The following is a 19106-nucleotide window of genomic DNA, read 5'->3' on the forward strand; positions in this document are numbered from 1 at the left end:
GTTACACATGTTATTATATAATATTCAAAGTAAGATACTGATTTACAACTAAAAAGATTCAATGGTATTTAATCACATTATGCCACATAATGCTAAATTCTAGTAATCTCAAATAATCAGGCTTTCAAAAAAATTGCATGGTTTGGATGTCAAAAATTAGCTCTAAATGAAGAAACAGTTAGGTAGCAAAAGAGGCTAATTATGTTGGTCTAACTCTTTATATTCCAAAAAAAAAAAGTGTTCTTTCTTTGCCAAGCTGAATATAATAGCCTGTGAATTATAAGATCAAGGAAGAAAACTGTATGTTTTCTAAAATATGAGTATCCTTCATCAAGTTTTATACTTAGGGCAGCTAAAAGACCTATGTGGAGGGATCAGCATTAAGCCCAAAGGACAGGCAGTGTACAGCAAGAAAGAAAGCAATTCCCTCGTGTCTTTTGCAGGTCACTACCAAGGACCATGTTAGCAGATCCATACCAGACCCTTAACAGGCAGTTCTGCTGCTACCAGTAATTAGCTTGGACAGCTCTGGCTCCAAGAGTAGCAGCAAGGCTACACCATAATGAGCTCAGCTGGGATTAGCAGGACAGGGCAGGGAACCAAGAGAGCTCAGGCATTCTGCATTGCGTATGTATCTAGGAGATCAAACAAGGATGGCTGGCTAGGTTATCCCCTCTCCACCTCATTCCAAAAATGAAGCACGGCAGTGTCTAAAATACAGGCTAATGAAGAGCGACACCTCCAACAGATGAGAGCCACATTAATTAACACAATCCCTAGATCATATTATACAGTTTCAGCTAGAGCTAACAAATGTGCAACTTGTTATTGTATTACACACATATATATTTAAAATGCTATTCCTTTTTTTTCTTTATTTTTATTAACAAAAACCAGATTATTTCATTTTCAAATTTTATATTTCTCTCATGACCTTTAAGCCACAAAAAAATTCTCCCAAATATTTATCTAAGTCTACATTGTTAAAAAGGAAACTCACTTTTGAATCATCAGCTCTTGATTCTCCCTTTTGAAATAGGCCAGTTCATTCCATACAGCATCAGAATCTTCTTGTCGAAGTTGTTCAGGATTTGCTCTCTTTATTCTTCTGGCATGAGTCCTATTTTTAAAATGAAGTTGTATTCTTCCTTAGTATGTTCAAAATGCAATGAAAATTCATTTATACATTCCCTAATTCAAGCTATTTATGGAATAAATGTCCTAAAACTTAAGTGTGTAGAAATTAAAATCCTATATTGTAATTTCCAAAAGGCTAAAAACTCTTACCTTGGAAAGTAAACTGTTAGGCAGATACATAATAGGCTTAGGTCTATTTCTCTCATTCATTCTAGTAATAATAAAACATGTAGGATGGTCAGTTTCTTAAAAAGGTTTATAAGCAATGAACTCCTCTAGAATTTGTTGTCAACAAATCTGAATGTGGTACATATGCTCTATCTTAAAACATGCTATTATCAGTAAATATATCAGAAAGTAGTTTTCACACTTCTAGTGACTACTGAAGTTAGGTGAGCAGAGGCTAAATGCAGGACAAATTGCTTTATCACTACTTTACTGACAAGTGAAACACTTCCCATTCTTCAAAGGAAAAAATTAGATGTGACAATTACCTACGAAACATGCCAAATGCCCTTTATGTTTTCATTTTCTGTACATAAAACAAACTATTCATTTTTATCTTGTAAAAGTGCTGTACTGGCCAATTTGGAAACAGTATTTCTCCATAGAACAGACCAATGTGTATCATCAACATTGCCCTAAAGGATCCATCTCAAAAGATGAGAGGGTAGTAGATTTTCTGTACTCATTCAGTCCTTTGCCCTCTGTTGATACTGTTAACAAGGGAGCCACTTACGACTAACCAAGATCTGAACACCTGTTCAGAGCAATTGAACTGAGACCGCCAATTCATTCAGATAAGCTGCAGAACAAACTGATGGATAGTAAAGATTTTCAAATTGCATACTAGGTTGAAGTAGTTTTCTGATAGTTAACTGTAAATATGTGAATTTCATATTTCTCGTCTTTTAATTAAAACTTAAATAGTTTTTGAATTACAAACTGTAATACCATTATTTTATTTATTTAATGTTTTCAATCCTATGGATATGAACTATTTTTGCATTATCTACTTTTATTAAGCTACTCTATTGATATTGAAAATGTATACAGTAATTCACAATCACCTACATTATGAATTCTGCAAATGACAGGAAAATCTAGTTATTGCTAGCATATTTATCTGTTTTCACTTATATTATCTATCTAAAAATTCACAATAAAGATATGAATAGCAAATAATATCTTTAAAATCAAACAAAAGCCATTAAAACACCTATATTATGCTACTCCATTCCATTTAATATTTAGGGAAATGCCTTTATGAGCTATGTAACTCACATGCCACTGCCTTCTTCCCACTGTTTTAATTGCTCTTTTACTGCTCTGTAGTTGGTCTGTAACATCTGTAGCCTTTCCTTGCGTTTTTCATGGGCATCTCTTAGCTCATCATTTTCTTGGCTCTGTAGAACACAAAAAGGCAAGTACACACAAGTTTAAAGAAAGTATTAGTATAATGTTGCAAATAAAAAGGTTACTCATCTAAATATGAAATTTGAAAAAAATAGTAAATATAAATTAATTTATAATACTTATTTAAGCAGAAGAAGGGGAAAGATTCTTAAAGTCATAAAATAGGTTTGCTTGGTAAAATCAATCCTCTCACTGCATTTTTTAAGCTGCTAGTAATTTTAAAATTAGTTTCATTCTTTCCCTTGTCAATTAGTACACATACCAATATTTATGAGCCAATTTTACAGAATTTTTTTTCTTTTTCAACAAAAGGATTTGTCCATACATAACACATGATTATTTTGTTAATTATAAATGCATATGTAATTGGTGTAAAAACACTAATCATAGTAAGATCAATGCTTCCACTCATGGATTCATGATTAGTTTAGTATAAAGCATAAGGATTACACAGGAGAAAAAAAAAACTGGACCTAAATCTGAAGTAGCAGAGCTTGATCTTCTGGGTTATACTATATAGAATTGAAATGTGAGGGCTAGGCTTCATAGTCTTGAAGAGGTCATAAAAACATTACTAGGTTAGACAAAGTCAACAATTTCTAAATGTTCTAAATAGAGTACATGAAGTAGGTCTTCATTTTTTGATATACCTACAAAATGAACTTATAAAGGACAAATTTTCAGTTTTTAGAGGATGTATTTATACTACTTATGCATTGTGTTTCTCAAAGTAAAGTAAGTAACTTCTTGAGTTTTTTAGCTATTGTGAATTTCAAATTTGCTTTTTAAACTTTTTATATTTCTATATGAAGGAACTTGCATACTTATTTAGTGGAGGTAACAGGTACTCTAATATTATAGTGAGGTGAGATGAGTAGACACATGACAGAAAAATCTGAATTCTGTTCTTGGAGCTCTTTCATGTTAGCTGCATAATCTTAAGAACATTACTTAAATTAATTCCTTTTTCTGTATTATATGGAAAACAGAGATTTAAATCATGATGACTAAACTAAATGAGTGAATATACAGGTAAAGCCCCTGGCGCTGTGCTTGCCTTATAGCAGCACAAAGTAAAAGTCAGCTTCCTTCCTTTTCCTCTTCCCAGATATTAACTGATGTCCTTATTGTTAAGAAGCCAAATTCACAGTTTTCTGGGACCATCAACTTCTCATCTCAACAGTAAGATAATACAGTTTGTATTTTTTAACAGCAATTCTACCTGTTTCAACAATATGGATATTTTATCATTCTACTTTGAATATAGATCTAGTAGGATAACTTCAATAAAACTCTTAAGTAGTTACTAGAAAGTATTTGAGTTCTATGTGTACCAAGTGTCTGTATACCATCTGGAAATTAAAGTGCTTGATGAAAAAGTATGAGATTGGCATCACTTGAAAGGGATAATCACAATAAATGTTATCCTGAAGAGTTTTAGAAGATATACAGATCACAGGTACTGCAAACTTGTTAAAGAGAAGCATAGTTTAATACTATGGTTAAAAATTCAGGATACTGAATTGAACTTCATTCATCAATTGAAGAACCATATATTAAAAGCCATATATATTACTTGCAGAGTGTTAAGTGCTGATAAGAGTTCAAGTCTTGCTGATCAAAGTTAGTAAATTTTATCTTGACATTGCTGTTTAAATTCAGTATATACCAGTTTCTCCATCTTTAAAATAAAAGCTAATTATATCTCTCTTCCTCTAAGACCAATGACTGATTTAACCTTGACCTTGAATTTTCTCTATTGTTGGTAAACAATCCAAATATAACTTCACTTCTTTGAACAATAAGCTTTCTAATCTTAAATACGTGAAATAATTTAAATTGGGGAAACTAATAATTAATAATGTTACCTTCTTATAAACGAACATAAGTTCATTATGTTTATTAGGATTCCTTAAGAACTAATAAGACTTACTAGGATTTTAAACAGGATATATTATAAATTTATTAATAACCTAATTATAAGAAATGTACAGGTATTAGAAAAGATTTATGTCAAAATACAATTTTCAAATATACATAGTTGAGTAGTTTGTCAAATTCTAATGGCTTTCTCTAATTATTCTTCACTGAATGAAATTCCTTCCCCACAAACTCTTACTTTACAACAAATTTCTTAAATATTATCACATACAAATCCAGTGTTTTGGAATCATTAAAAGTCTGTGTTAAGAGTCCCTACAAACTCTGAGTAAATAGAACCTAAAAGATTGTCCAAGAAATAAAAATTAATAAAATGAGATATCCAGATATTTTCTGTTGCCTTTCACAAAAATCTTCTGTTAAATCAATGGAATGAATTGAGTTCCTTATTGTTAGTAACTAATGGTCATTATTTTAGCATTTTTCAGTACTGCCTCAGCTACTTTATCACTGAATTTATACCTAAGGTTTTCCCTAGTTCTCAAATAGAAATCAACTATCTTATGCAATTACACTAAAGATTAATACTCAATAAAAATTTCCTGAGATCTGTTCACTCACAAGGTGCCAGGCTCTTTACTAGGCAAAATATTTACTCAAAGCACCTCTTCTTCCTAAAACATTAGTGTAATATATTTAATATTAGCAAATAGTTTTGATTTTCCCATAGTAATTGAAATAGGTGGTTCCCTCCATTAAGTAGTGATTATAGAAAAGTAGTTTTAGAGATGAGCTTTCTGCTTTAATTTTACATGCTTCATAATTTACTACACCTAATGCTAGAGTGTTTACATATTTCTTATAAAATTATAAGATCTAAACCATTAAAAATTAAACTAGAGATTGTCTGACAAATCAATTTGATTTGTCATAATTTACAATAATTATTATTTTAAAATGCAGTTTCATGTACAGATTTGTCCTTTGCAAATGCTATTATCAAACTGTAATTTATGGGTTAAATTAGTCCTACAGATTATTGTTTTTTGGTCTGCTTCAGAAATAGACAAAATTTTATGGAAATGTAAATATATTTCCCTCTTCTAATGCAAGAATTGATTTAGCAGGAGTCTTTAGGCAATAGTTAGCGATCTCAAAAGAAATGTTTAGTGTGTAAAAAGAGTAATCAAAAAATTTTTCATAATATTCTAACAAATACAAGTTAATAATAGTGTAGATTATGATTCTTTAAGTCCCACATAATAGCCTAAGTCAAAACGGTAGGACTTCATTTGGGAAATACTGTACCCAAAGATCTTACAATAAATTTAAATGTAAAGACTGAAGGATAATATAATATCATTAATAACTAATTAATAACTAATATCATTAATAACTATATTTTCCTTAGAGGATACATCAAAATACCCCAAAGGCAGTCACTGAATTAGGTCTATATATTAGATCATTCAATAAAACACTTACTGACTACCTTCCCTATGTTTTGCAATTAAACTAGCTAACCTAGAGACTCTAATTTCTGTGCATGAACAAGTATGAATGACTAAAACACTAGAAAATAGAAAATAGAAAGGTTGTATCAACTGATTTTCATCAATGACATTTGCAATTCCACTTATGAGTTCATAAGAACAAAAAATGATTCTTGATCTAATCTACTAGTTTGGCCAAAGGCTCCTTGACAGGCATAAGGCAAACTAAGAACATTAATTACTGTTAATTAAACAGTGGTTCAATCTTCACAGAATGATAGCAAAATTTTTTAAAAGTTTAAAAAAAAATACCTTTTGGGCAGCCTGAGTGGCTCAGTGGTTTAGCGCTGCCTTCAGCCCAGGGTGTGATCCTGGAGACCTGGGACTGAGTCCCATGTTTGGCTCCCTGCATGGAGCCTGCTTCTCCCTCTGCCTCTCTCTGTCTCTGTGTCTCTCATGAATAAGTAAATAAAATCTTTAAAAAAAAAACCTTTTATAAAATACCAAGGATCCCATGGATGTTTAATTTCAGCAGAGTGTATAAAATTGAATGTATGAAGAATGCATATTAGAGCATTAAAAAGAGACATTTAAACTAATTTCAAAGGACATACTGATTAAATGGCATAGAAAAGTGCTAATAGAATCAAGTTGCTAAATGCATTAAAGTTCATAAAGCAGAGATTCATGGCATTAGTGATCCCAAGGAGAGTGAAGGATTTCATAAAGCTCTGATGCATTGCTTTCCAAAGTATGCTTTATAAGTTGTTAGTACACTACATTTATGAAGTCAGGATTTAGAAATGGGTAGGATTTTTAAAATAATAGTTTTCATCTCTTCTATTACTATCGGCTCTTTTATTACAACTTTGACCACCCACCTTGAAAACATGTACAACTATTCACAAAAGTAAGCTAAGCAAGATAATGTATTAATATTTTTACAAAATTCACCACTAGTATTGGAATAATATGCATGATTTACTGATGATATAATAAAGCCATCATTTCAATATGCCAAAGTGCATCTATATATGTTCCATAGTGGTGGTTATCTGGTGAGGCTTATTTGTCACTCTCTCCCTTCAGTCCACCTTGGTGATCAACTTGGGACCCAAAGCTATCTACTGTGCCATGGAGCCTGTGTTTAATATAGTGTTTTCAACAGTATCTTCCATGGAACAAAAGTCTTTAGAAAATATCAATGGGTATAATATAATCAAATAAACTTGGGAAATAAGATATCTAAACATTTCTATAGATTCATAATGCATATTGATATCTTAATAGCTCACAAAAAGTGAAATATTTTAATCCATTGCCTTTGATAATTGAGTACAGAATATTTCTCTCTGCCTTTTCATTAGCTTCTGGCAGAGCAGTGTCCAATAGAATACCAATATGGGAAAGCCATGACAAAAATTCAACATGTATTAATGGGTAACAGTCAACAAATACAGCACCATGATCAACAAATGCATATTAAACACCAGAAGAAGGACACCTGGGTGGCTCAGAGGCTGAGCGACTGCCTTCAGCTCAGGGCATGATCCCAGGATCTGGGATCGAGTCCCATACTGGACTGAGCCTTGTGAGAAGCCTGCTTCTCCCTCTGCCTATGCCTCTGCCTCTCTCTGTCGCTCATGAATAAATAAATAAATCTTTAAAAAAAATAAGACATTGTTAGGGGGTGAAATGAATCCCCTCCAAAAAGATATGTTGGAATCTTAGCCCCTACTACCCCAAAATGTGATTTTATTTGGTGATAAGGTCTTTATAGAGGTAATGAAGTTAAAGTGAGGTCATTAGGGTGGGTCTTACCCCAACTGATTGGTGTCTTTTAAAAGGAGAAATTTAGACATAGACACAGACACACATACACACACACACATCAAGGGAAGATGATGTGAAATATGAAGACATAGAGAGAATGCCATCCATAAGCCAAGGAATATCTGAAACTATGGGAAACCAGAAGAGAGAAATAGAACAGATACTCCCTCTCAGGTGTCAGAAGGAACTAATCCTGTTGACATCTTGAGTTTGGAACTTTCTAGCCTCCAGAACTTTGAGTCAATAAATTTCTGTTCTAAGCCAGCCAGTTTGTCATGACAGCCCTAGGAAATGAATATGGATATGTTATTAATCTCCTTCTTATCTTATATTCTCATATACTTGAGTAATACTAATAATATTAGTATTATACCCTAATTAAGCGATATATAGGAAGAAGTCTTCTGTCCTCACTAAATAGGACTGGTATACTTACTAAAGTGAGACCATAAATAAAAAAGTATCCTGGGGGATCCCTGGGTGGCGCAGTGGTTTAGCGCCTGCCTTTGGCCCAGGGTGCAATCCTGGAGACCCGGGATCGAATCCCACGTCGGGCTCCCCGTGCATGGAGCCTGCTTCTCCCTCTGCCTGTGTCTATGCCTCTCTCTGTCTCTCTGTGTGTGACTATCATAAATAAATAAAATTTTTTAAAAAAAAGTATCCTGGATCCAATCACTGTCTTTGGAGTTGCTTTTACTTTATAGGTTTTTTTTTTTTTTTTACCCACTTCATTTGATAAATGCTCTTAATCATAGTGCTTTTTTTCATTCAACTATTTTGCTCCTTTAGAATAAGAAATCCTTGGGATGCCTGGGTGGCTCAGTAGTTGAGTGCCTGCCTTTGGCTCAGGGCTTGATTCTGCAGTCACGGGGTTGAGTCCCACATCGAATCCCTGCATGGATGGAGCCTGCTTCTTTCTCTCTCTGCCTCTCTCTCTCTTTCTCTCTCTGTGTGTGTGTGTGTCTCTCTCATGAATAAATAAATAAATAAAATCGTTAAAAAATAAAATAAGAAACCCTTTCCTACTAAAAGATAAGATATAATGAAAAAATTTGCGCACATTTTCCCCCTTACATTGCAAATTTGTGAAAAAAACATACATTTGCAATTCATATTATCATCAACTGACTTGAAATAGGAATACAGAAAAAGTATAAATGAAAAAGAAACTGTATGAAGAAAGAGTTTTACTCTGAAAATAAACTTGGGGCCTCACCCAAAAGAGCTGTTATTAAGAGAAAGGAATGAAAAATTAATATATTTCTGAGACTCTTTATGAAACTAAAAATTCAAAAAGTGGAAAGAGATAGCTCTAAAAATGACTGAATTGCTCTACTCTTTCCTGCCCCAAACAAGGGACTGTCAAAGACTCACAGACTTTTGGGGGCAAATGAATGGAGATCTGTTATTATTGAATGGGATATGTGGTAGTTAATTTTATGTGTAACTTGACCAAATATTTAGTTAATCATTATTCCTGGGTGTATCTGTGAGCATGTTTCTGTACAAAAGGAAAACATCATTCAGCAGACTGAGTAAAGCATATTGCCCTTCCCAATGTGATACGCTTCATCCAAATCACTGAAGGCCTGAAAGCAATAAAAGGCTGCATAAGAAAGATCTTTGGTCTTGTCCCTTTGGACTCAGATTGAGATTAGGACTAGAATTTACATAATCAGCTTACTGATTTTCAGGCCGTTGGACCCAGACTGAAACTATACCATTGGGTCTCCTGATCTCCAGTTTCATAACTGTAGATCTTGGACTTCTCAGTCTCTATAATTGTATGACCCAATTCCTTATAGTAAATCAATCAATCTCTATCTTTCTGTCTCTCTGGATAGATAGATATTTCAACATAGATATAGGTACCTTTATCTTTCTTTCAGAGTAGCAATGTCTCATTAGGGAAGACTAAAGGGTTATATCCTATTGGTTCTGTTTCTCTGAAGAAACCAGATTAACATAGGATGTGAATTTCAAGAATTATGCAAAAGGAGGAAGATGATAAACTGGCTTGCTAAACATGCTCTTAATATCTTGTGTGTACTCCCATGTTTACACTAAGATACTAGGTTCCAAGTGCTCATGCAGCATCTTCTTAACTAGGGTCTTGAATGATAGACACTTATCTTGTCTCCTGTTGTACAAGTGATTTGTTTGGCTAGCTGCATTGCTTAGTAAGTTGTTACTGAGTAAACAAATTAATGAGCAAATAACTCCAAGTGTGGGCCACCTGTCTGGCTCAGTCAGAAAAGCATGCGACTCTTGATCCTGGGGTTGTGAGTTCGGGCCCCACAATGGGTGTAGAGATTACTAAAATGAAATAAATGAAATAAATAAATAAATAAATAACTCCAGGTGTATACATTTCAAGTAGGCTAAATGCTAGCAAGCTGATATCATCAGATCATTTTATTTTTGGTAGATGACAGATGATAATCTCTGTCAATCAACATATGATAATTTTCCTTTCTTTTAGCACTAACAGTCTAACTCTACATAAGTATAAATTAACTTAATGTTTAGTGAAAAGGCAGAAAAAATTATTATAGTTTAGGTTAACCATATCTCTAAACTATTTTATTCTATAGCACACAAAATGTAAGTTGAACCTTTTTCTCCTTAAGAGTAATCTATATTATATGACAAAGAATCTGAGCTTTAAATATACTGGATTCTAACCACATATAAAACATTGGTGTTGTCATAAAATGTCTTAAAACTATTTGAGATTCAATTAAATGGCTAAATCTCATATAGTGCAGGCCTTTGGGTAGTGGTGACTAATGAATGACAAGTTTAGCCACATTAAGTTCAGAAAAAAATAAAAGGTCTCAATATAGTCAAATGGAAAAAATAATGTAATTATAATTTTGACTACACAATTTTTCTATAAAGGACAATTATAAGTGACTTGAGCTAGGTGAGTATAATTTTTAACTCACTTTTCTTTTTTATATGTTTATCAGATATAAAGAACTATGAAAAATTCTCTACTTTGCTATAGTTCTATTTTTTGTCTCTGAAAAAGTGTAAGAATTTATTCCCAATATTAAGCTAAAATATTCCCCAACAATTTTAAAGTCATGAATAAATATTTACATTCAAACAGCAAATATTTTGTTACTTTATGATCCTCAGAAATCTGAAAAACAAGGCCAACCAATGAGACACTTTTACACCTGTAATTAAATTCAGGAAAGATAAATGATAAGCAGTGATTTGTGAAGTGAATGTTTATTTTGGTATATCTTTATCTTTGTGAGGTTATTAATAAAAAAAAGATTTAATGTTCACCTTTAGCTGTAGTGCCTTCTCTAAGTTTTCAATCTTTCTTTCAGCTTTCTTCAGATTCCTCAGCTCCTCTGAGTCTGTGAAAGAGCTCTTTGGGGACAAAGACCTTGAACGTTTCACAGGTGGTTCCTCGAGAATAAAACAAGGACATGGTTGAACTAGTTGGAACACTGGATTATGAAAGACATGCAAAATTAAAGAACAAGTAATTTTGAATACTAATAATGAATTATAAAAAAAAATCCTGCATGGAATACCAGAGAAATAACAAGCGGAATTACCACAGTGCTACCGCTAAAGGTTTCTCTGTGACTCGTTAATGAGAATATTCATTTACATTTACATTGTTTCTTTCAGAATAATGATGTCCCATTAGGGAAGACTAAAGGGTTATAGACTCAGAATTGCAAGAAACCTCATTACAAAGGAGGGGATAGAGGCTGGTCTAATTGCTCTATAAGGGTCCAAGGTTACACTTGATAGGACAACCAGAAACAAGAGGGAAAGGATTTTTTTCCCTTTGAAATAGTTTAACACACTGTGAAGTTGAAGGAACAATATGCTTGAGGAATATAAATACAACAGACAGTAGATCTTATACCATAATGACCATATGGTCATTAACTATAATGTGGCTAACTAGAGACAAGAATGTGTGTTTATATTATGTACAGCTTCATATACCAATCTGGAGAAGGAATATGTGAAAGCAACTATTAAAAGCTGGGCAACATATTGTTCATACTTACTACATGTCCTTATGAAAAAGAAAGAAAATTTCATTCCAAATATCCCTCTCATTTTCTTGACTTTTGTTAAAAGCAACAAAACATCAGAGTGGTACATTTTTTTAAATTCAGCAATGTAGCAAGCAACCAAATTAGGCCATATAATGTATCTCAATTTTAGGAATGTTTTCTCTCATATAAATAAAGCTCAATACTTTAGAAACTATTCCAAAATGGCAAGAAGTGTATCATGAATGCAGTTATGTTTACATAAATAAACCAATATACATACATAAAGCTCATTCTGAAAATTACTAATAACATTAGAGGGAGTAAATAAGACTATAATAAAAACATGAGTCTATTTTTAAATTCTTCCTTTACTAAGACAGTTCTACTCATAGGAAAAAATGGAAAGAACTAAAAACAAGTATCTTGAAAAACACTTTTCTGTTTATAAAAACATTATTTTCTACTGCTAAAGTAACAAATGTGAGAAAAATATATCTAAAGTTCCTTACTTTTTATTTATCTGAGATAGCATATTAATAGTGTTACATAGTAACATATTTACAATGTAATATAAAATTTTTATTTTGCTTAGTATGTTTTGCAGCATAACAGGAATATATACTATAGTATATATACTGTAATACAAATGCTACAAAAAGGAAAAGCTAACATTAATAAACATTTGATAAAAAAATGCTTATTTTTCTGTTGCTACACCTTTAAATCCAAAATTATATAATTGTATAAATTAACGTTAACTTCCACTTTATAGCTTATATCCACATAGGCAGTATTTTAAATATCATATCTGAATGAAATAGAAACATTAAGATATATTTTTCTTTTAACAACTATATTACTTTAAAATAATTTTTTACTTCAATTAACTTATCTATAGATTAGATATATGAGGGATACTTAATAAACCTTTAAAAATTTTTAAATTTATTTTAATTCAATTAACATATAATGTATTATTAATTTCAAAGGTAGAATTCAGTGATTCATCAGTCTTATATAACACCTAGTTTAGCAAAACTTTTTAACACAGCTATACTACTAATCTAATTAAGTTAGGAATATATTAGTCTTTAAAAAGGGAAAATTCTCTATTTACAACAATTTTTTATTAAGCATTTGGCACATAATGTTTTTCAAAGCTTCCAGAAATATAAGCAGAGAAGTAAATGCTATTTTTTAATTTCATCGCTTGCTTTGTCAGCCTCACCTGACAAATTCACGAAATGACAAAATGTCCCTACCTTATGTTTTCCTTCAGTACTTGTCCAGATGCTGTTCTCTGAGGAACCCTTATTGGTAGATTTGCTCTCTGACAGTTTTTCATTTGCTATTTTTAGTTTCTCCTGTAAATACTCAATTTCAGACTTCTGTGAGACCATTAAAGTTTCTAAGCTCGATAAAGATGGCTGTTGAGATACCTATTTTTAAAAAGTATATTGTGTAAAAACATATGCATGTTTGTATGCTATTTATAGATGTGAAAATACACATAATATTATTACATTATATAAATAATAAGTACTCAGAGAAGGAAAATTTCATTTCAATAATAAACTATACACTAGCATTAGCTAAAATAATATCATCCTAGTAGAATGGTATTTTTCAATAAAATAACCAAGAATCTGTATAAATATTTTCATAAATATACTGCCACACAGATTTATAGGAGAAAAAAATTACAACATGGTTGCATGAAACATACCACTCATCTATAAAATAATTATTTCAAATATATGATTACACACATATGTATTTCCTCCTGAAATACTCAATCCACCATTTGATCACCAAGAGTCATGCAATACCACTGAATATAAACCTGGGAAAAGGAAACCAAGAGCACTATAAGTCTAATTATCTTTCAATGTATCATCATTTAATAACTCACAAAACACTGATACTTTTAAACTCAATACAATCCACTGTATTCTCTTTTGAAATGTATTACTATGTCAGTTAACCTGCTAATGGTAAGCACCACATTATAATGACAAAAAAAATCACAGAAAAATTAAGCATGTAGGATACCTTCAAGAAATGTTAGTTCATAAAAACCAGCATTCTGTGAAATTCTACTACCATCTTAACTGATTACATTTGAGGCCACTAAAGCCTATGCATATATCAAATTTTAAATTAACCATTCCACTTACAAAAAACAAAAACACCAAATCATAATGAAACAAAGTTTTGGTTGATTTCCAGCAAAGACAATCAAATCTCAAAATTCTAATATTGGATATAAAACTAGTAGCCCTGAAAATAATTTCGTTTAAAATGTGGAAAACCCTACCCATCCTAAATGATATTCCAATGGGCTATCAGAAGAAATACATATGTTTAACTTTTCTGAGACAACAATGGAAAATAATCACTCTTTTCCAGTTTTAAATTTTTTCTTTAAGGAATAGGCAAAATTGTCCTAACTTCTAATTATTAGAAGAGAGGTCATCCTTGACTTATTTATATTATAACACTTTCGTCTATTTAAAACACTTGATTTGTTTCCCAACATTCATTCTATTATATGGCTAAATATCTTCCTCAGAACTATTTATATTGTACTCTTACCACACCTACCATACATTAAATACTTACTTCATTACTTTTCTTTAAATATCAAATTAGATGATGAAAGATCTAAATGTGAGACAAGATTCCATCAAAATCCCAGAGGAGAACTCAGGCAACACCCTTTTTGAACTTGGCCACAGTAACCGGAGAAGGACAAACAGTGTATGTTCTCATTCATTTGGGGAATATGAATAATAGTGAAAGGGAATATAAGGGAAGGGAGAAGAAATGTGTGAGAAATATCAGAAAGGGAGACAAAACATAAAGACTTCTAACTCTGGGAAATGAACTAGGGGTGGTGGAGGGGGAGGAGGGCGGGGGGTGGGGGTGAATGGGTGACGGGCACTGAGGGGGACACTTGACGGGATGAGCACTGGGTGTTATTCTGTATGTTGGTAAATTGAACACCAATAAAAATTAATTTATAAAAAAATATCAAATTAAAATGCTTCAAGTACTTTTATTCCAAACCCTAAATGATTTTGCCCTATTCTTTCCTCCCACTTTTAATCACCATATTACTATTATTTACTTCACTTTTCCTCCTATCATGCAAGCGAATTTATGATGTTTATAACTATTTCCTTTGGCTAGGCCACCTATCTAAACAGTGTTCAAAAGCCACCTGCTCTTATCCAGGTTCCTTTAAATACAATTATTAGGAATATACTAGTCCCATCATTTACCAAATAAATTTTAAATAAGTTGTTCAAGGTCAAACAAAAATTTAGAATAAAATGGAAATAACATAACTTTAGTTTTACTGGTATATCCAATAAACAATCCCATGTTCTTTAAATGAGTTTTCACAAGTGAGTTTTCTAAGTTATCACTGAATTATAATGTAGTAGATAAGAATGTAAAAATAGGAACATTCAATCAAGAAGCTGTAATGATAAATAATTCAAATACTCATGAAGATATTAGAAATGCTCCAACTGTGGATACTGTCATCATCTTAATAAAGAATTTATATTTAGGCAATATTTAGGCAACAGTCCTTCAAAATTCTTCAACAAATAATAACAGAACTTCAAAAATAAAATACTATTAAAGTACTGATTAACTCAAATTCATATAGGAGTGGGAAAGATGATGTAAGTAAATAAATAAAATGGGTTGTGTTTACTATATTTTAAAATCACAGCTTTAGAATTGATTCAATGTAGATACTTTGTAGACATATTGCACATGGATAAGATTGTTTACCTCCAGAAAAATATTATGCATGCTCCCATGGTTTTTAAAATCTGACCTTCTCCCTCTCTTGTTTTATCGCTTTTGCAGGAGATATATGCACAGTAAGTATTTCATACTTTTCTTAATACTACCATTTTCCAAAGCATAGGGAAAATGAAATGTCCAATGACACTCGGCCTCACCTAAGGACACAAGGAGGGTTTTTGTGGCAGTAGCTACTCAGCTCCAGCCAATTGTTTTCCTAGAGGAATGAATGTGGCCCACTGCTGCCAGAGCTACTGATTTTTCAAAAGAAGTAAGGAATTAGGGTTTCTAAGGAAAATCTCCTAATTTTAAAATGTTGACTAGACTCCATTTATATGACTCCTGTATTTTGAGAACATGGTTGTGGGAATATAAACTGCTATAAAAGTTCTAGGGAGGGGATCCCTGGATGGCTCAGCGGTTTGGCACCTGCCTTTGGCCCAGGGCGTGATCCTGGAGTACTGGGATTGAGTCCCGTGTCGGACTCCCAGCATGGAGCCTGCTTCTCCCTCTGCCTGTGTCTCTGCCTCTCTCTCTCTCTTTGTCTATCATGAATAAATAAAGAAATCTTAAAAAAAAAGTTCTAGGGAAATTCTGAAATATGCATAAAAGCACATAAAAATGTGCCTTTGGCTTAGCACTCTAGTCATGCCAAGAGTTGATACAGAAAGATATCCATGATAAACTATTAAATGAGAAAAGTAGGTCACCAAAGAATATATTGTATAGAAATAGATTTTGCCAAACAGGCATGGGAAAAAAAAAAACCCTAAAATGTTTTAGTGTTATTTCTGAATAGAACAATTATATGTGAATTATTTTCTTCATAGTTATTTGAATTTCCTTAAATTTTACAATGAACATGTCACTAAATGTTTTTCAAAATGTAAACTCTTTCTTCAAATAAAAGGAATAAGATTTGAATATAAAATCTTCAGAATTTATAGGAGAAATAGAAATGAAACTCTTTCTATAATCTCATCCCTTATAATTTGCTGGTGCTAATTTTGGGCTATATTACCAAGACATTAAAAATGAAAGGAAAGCCATTATAATTCTGCCTTTTAACCTTCTTTTCAAAGTTAGTAGACTTAATTTTTAGGAATGGTTTTATACTTACAGAAAATCTAAGCAGATGCTATATAGAGTCCTATACACCCCCCACTCCCACCCATCCAGGTTCCTCTTAATATCAACATCTGAGATTATTATGGTACATTTGTTACAAGTAATAAACCAATATTCAAAATTATTTTTAACTAAAGTCCATAAGGCATTGAAATCTCCATAATGTTTACATAATGTCCTTTTTCTGTTCCAGGATCCCATCCATGATACCACATTACATTTACTTGTCCTGCCAGCATCTCTTGGTTGTGACAGTTTCTCAGACTTCACCTACTTTTGATAATACCTGACAGTTTTGATGAGTAGAATGATATTCAGGTGCACTGCTGCGCACTCCTCGACTGGAATTTGAGATTTTCTCATGATTAGACTGGGGCTATGAGTTTGGGGAAGGAAGATCACAGAGGTAGAGTACCATTTTCATTATATCACGTCAAGTTTACATAGTATCAACATGGTTTAATCCTTGATGTTGACCTCCATAACATAAAGTAGTGTCTTTCAGGTCACCCCACTATCCCCCACCTATACTATATTCAGTGTGCTTTGTGAACTATGTATAATATGTGAAAACATGTATATCTTTACTTGTCATTAACCTTTCAAGTGCTGCTTTGAAGGCTTCACAAAATCAAGACAACCAGCATCCCTGTCTGGGAAAGTTCATTCTATCTATTGTCCTTAAAATCCTAGAATCTTTGGGGGCACCTTGGTGGCTCAGCTGGTTAGGCATTTGCCTTCAGCTCAGGTCATGATCCCCAGGGCTTGGGATTGAGCCCTGCATCAGGCTCCCTACTCAGCGGGGAGCTTACTTCTTCCTCTCCGTCTGCTCCCTCCCTCTACTGATGTTCTTGCTTACTCTGCTCTAATCAATCAATCAATCTTTAAGAAAAAAAAATCCTAGAATCTTTGAAAAGTTTCATTTTCTTGCTAAGAATTATTAGTATTGTATCAGTGGTATTTTTCCTCTAATATAAAAAATTCTTATTTACCCTTATAGTTTACAGTCTTAAGAGATAATGAATGATAGGGCCCCTGGGTGGCTCAGTGGTTGAGAGTCTGCCTTTGGCTCAGGGCATGATCCAGAGTCCTGGGACCGAGTCCCACATCAGGCTCTCTACAGGAACCCTGATTCTTCCTCCTCTTATGTCTCTGTCTCTCCCGTGTCTTTCATGAATGGATAAATAAAATCTTAAAAAAAATAAAAAATTTAAAAAAAATTTTAAAGAGACATAATGAATGGTATGGTGCTAGACCACACTTAATCTTGATGGACTCTCAAAGTAATCAGTGGAGTATGTGTCCAAATGCCTCCAACTGAAAATATCTTTAAATTGATCATTATTAATATGTAATTTCTGTGCAGCCCAGGTGGCTCAGCGGTTTAGTGCCACCTTCGGCCCAGGGTGTGATCTTGGAGACTCGGGATAGAGTCCCAAGTCAGGCTCTCCACACGGAAGCCTGCTTCTCCCTCTGCCTGTGTCTCTGCCTCTCTCTCTCTGTGTCTCTCATGAATAAATAAATAAAATATTTTAAAAAAATATGTAATTTCTTTTTCACATTGATCCACAGAGGTAATTTTGATTAAAAAAGTCCTGTAGAAGATGTACAGTAGAAAGGGGCAGGAAAATACATTACATGTTGTCATATTACTATTAAGAATTTGCATTAATTTCAAGCAATATCATATAGCATTATATATTAGAGGCTGAGTAAATAATAGCTAATAAATAGAAAATTATTTCAAAGTTATAATGATCACAAAGAATTCTAAATTAAATTGTTTTCCCTTATTGGTAAGTTTTAATTAAACATATTCATTTGTTTTCTACTACATTAAAATAATAGTTACTATCATTTAGTGAAAAAATATTGAGGTCCTAGCTGTAGATAAGCATTTCACACATATTATCTTGCTTATTTAAGAAATTTATAAATTCCAAACCTGTTAATACATAATGTAGCCTACTATAAAACAAAAACATTTAAAAGGCATGATACTTTAGCAAAAGAAAGAATTTCTCCTGAAATAATCTCACTGAAGATTAAACATGCATTAAACATACACATGTGCTTAAAATCTATAATATGTGTGTGTATATAAAATATCTAACCTGGGTACATATGTGTCAGAGAAAATGACATCTTGCAAAATTGTTCTCAAAAAAAAAAAAAAAATTGTTCTCTGAAAATGAACTCAAATCCTCTTGGAAAGAGACATAGTATAAAAGTATAGAATACATGTTAAAAAGTATATATATATATATATATATATATATATATACTTTTTATATATATGTAAAATCCTAGAATCCTAGGAATATATATATATATACACACACACACAAAATCTTCTAAT

At 32.4% G+C, this 19106-nt stretch overlaps 1 protein-coding gene across 4 annotated transcripts in view; it reads right to left on the reverse strand.

Moving 5' to 3' along the window:
- Window positions 1-19106, reverse strand: part of CNTLN (centlein) — a 323526-nt gene that overhangs the window by 131755 nt on the left and 172665 nt on the right. For all 4 annotated transcript variants that reach the window (XM_055302562.1, XM_055302564.1, XM_055302563.1 and 1 more), the window contains exons 9-12: window positions 13060-13236; window positions 11061-11186; window positions 2422-2543; window positions 1001-1120 (exon numbers count right to left, since the gene is read on the reverse strand). In XM_055302562.1, the coding sequence (XP_055158537.1) occupies window positions 1001-1120; window positions 2422-2543; window positions 11061-11186; window positions 13060-13236 (545 nt within the window). The remainder of the gene's footprint in view (window positions 1-1000; window positions 1121-2421; window positions 2544-11060; window positions 11187-13059; window positions 13237-19106) is intronic.

Source organism: Nyctereutes procyonoides, unplaced genomic scaffold (assembly GCF_905146905.1).
Source record: "Nyctereutes procyonoides isolate TBG_1078 unplaced genomic scaffold, NYPRO_anot_genome, whole genome shotgun sequence".
In the NCBI taxonomy this organism is placed as follows: domain Eukaryota; kingdom Metazoa; phylum Chordata; class Mammalia; order Carnivora; family Canidae; genus Nyctereutes; species Nyctereutes procyonoides.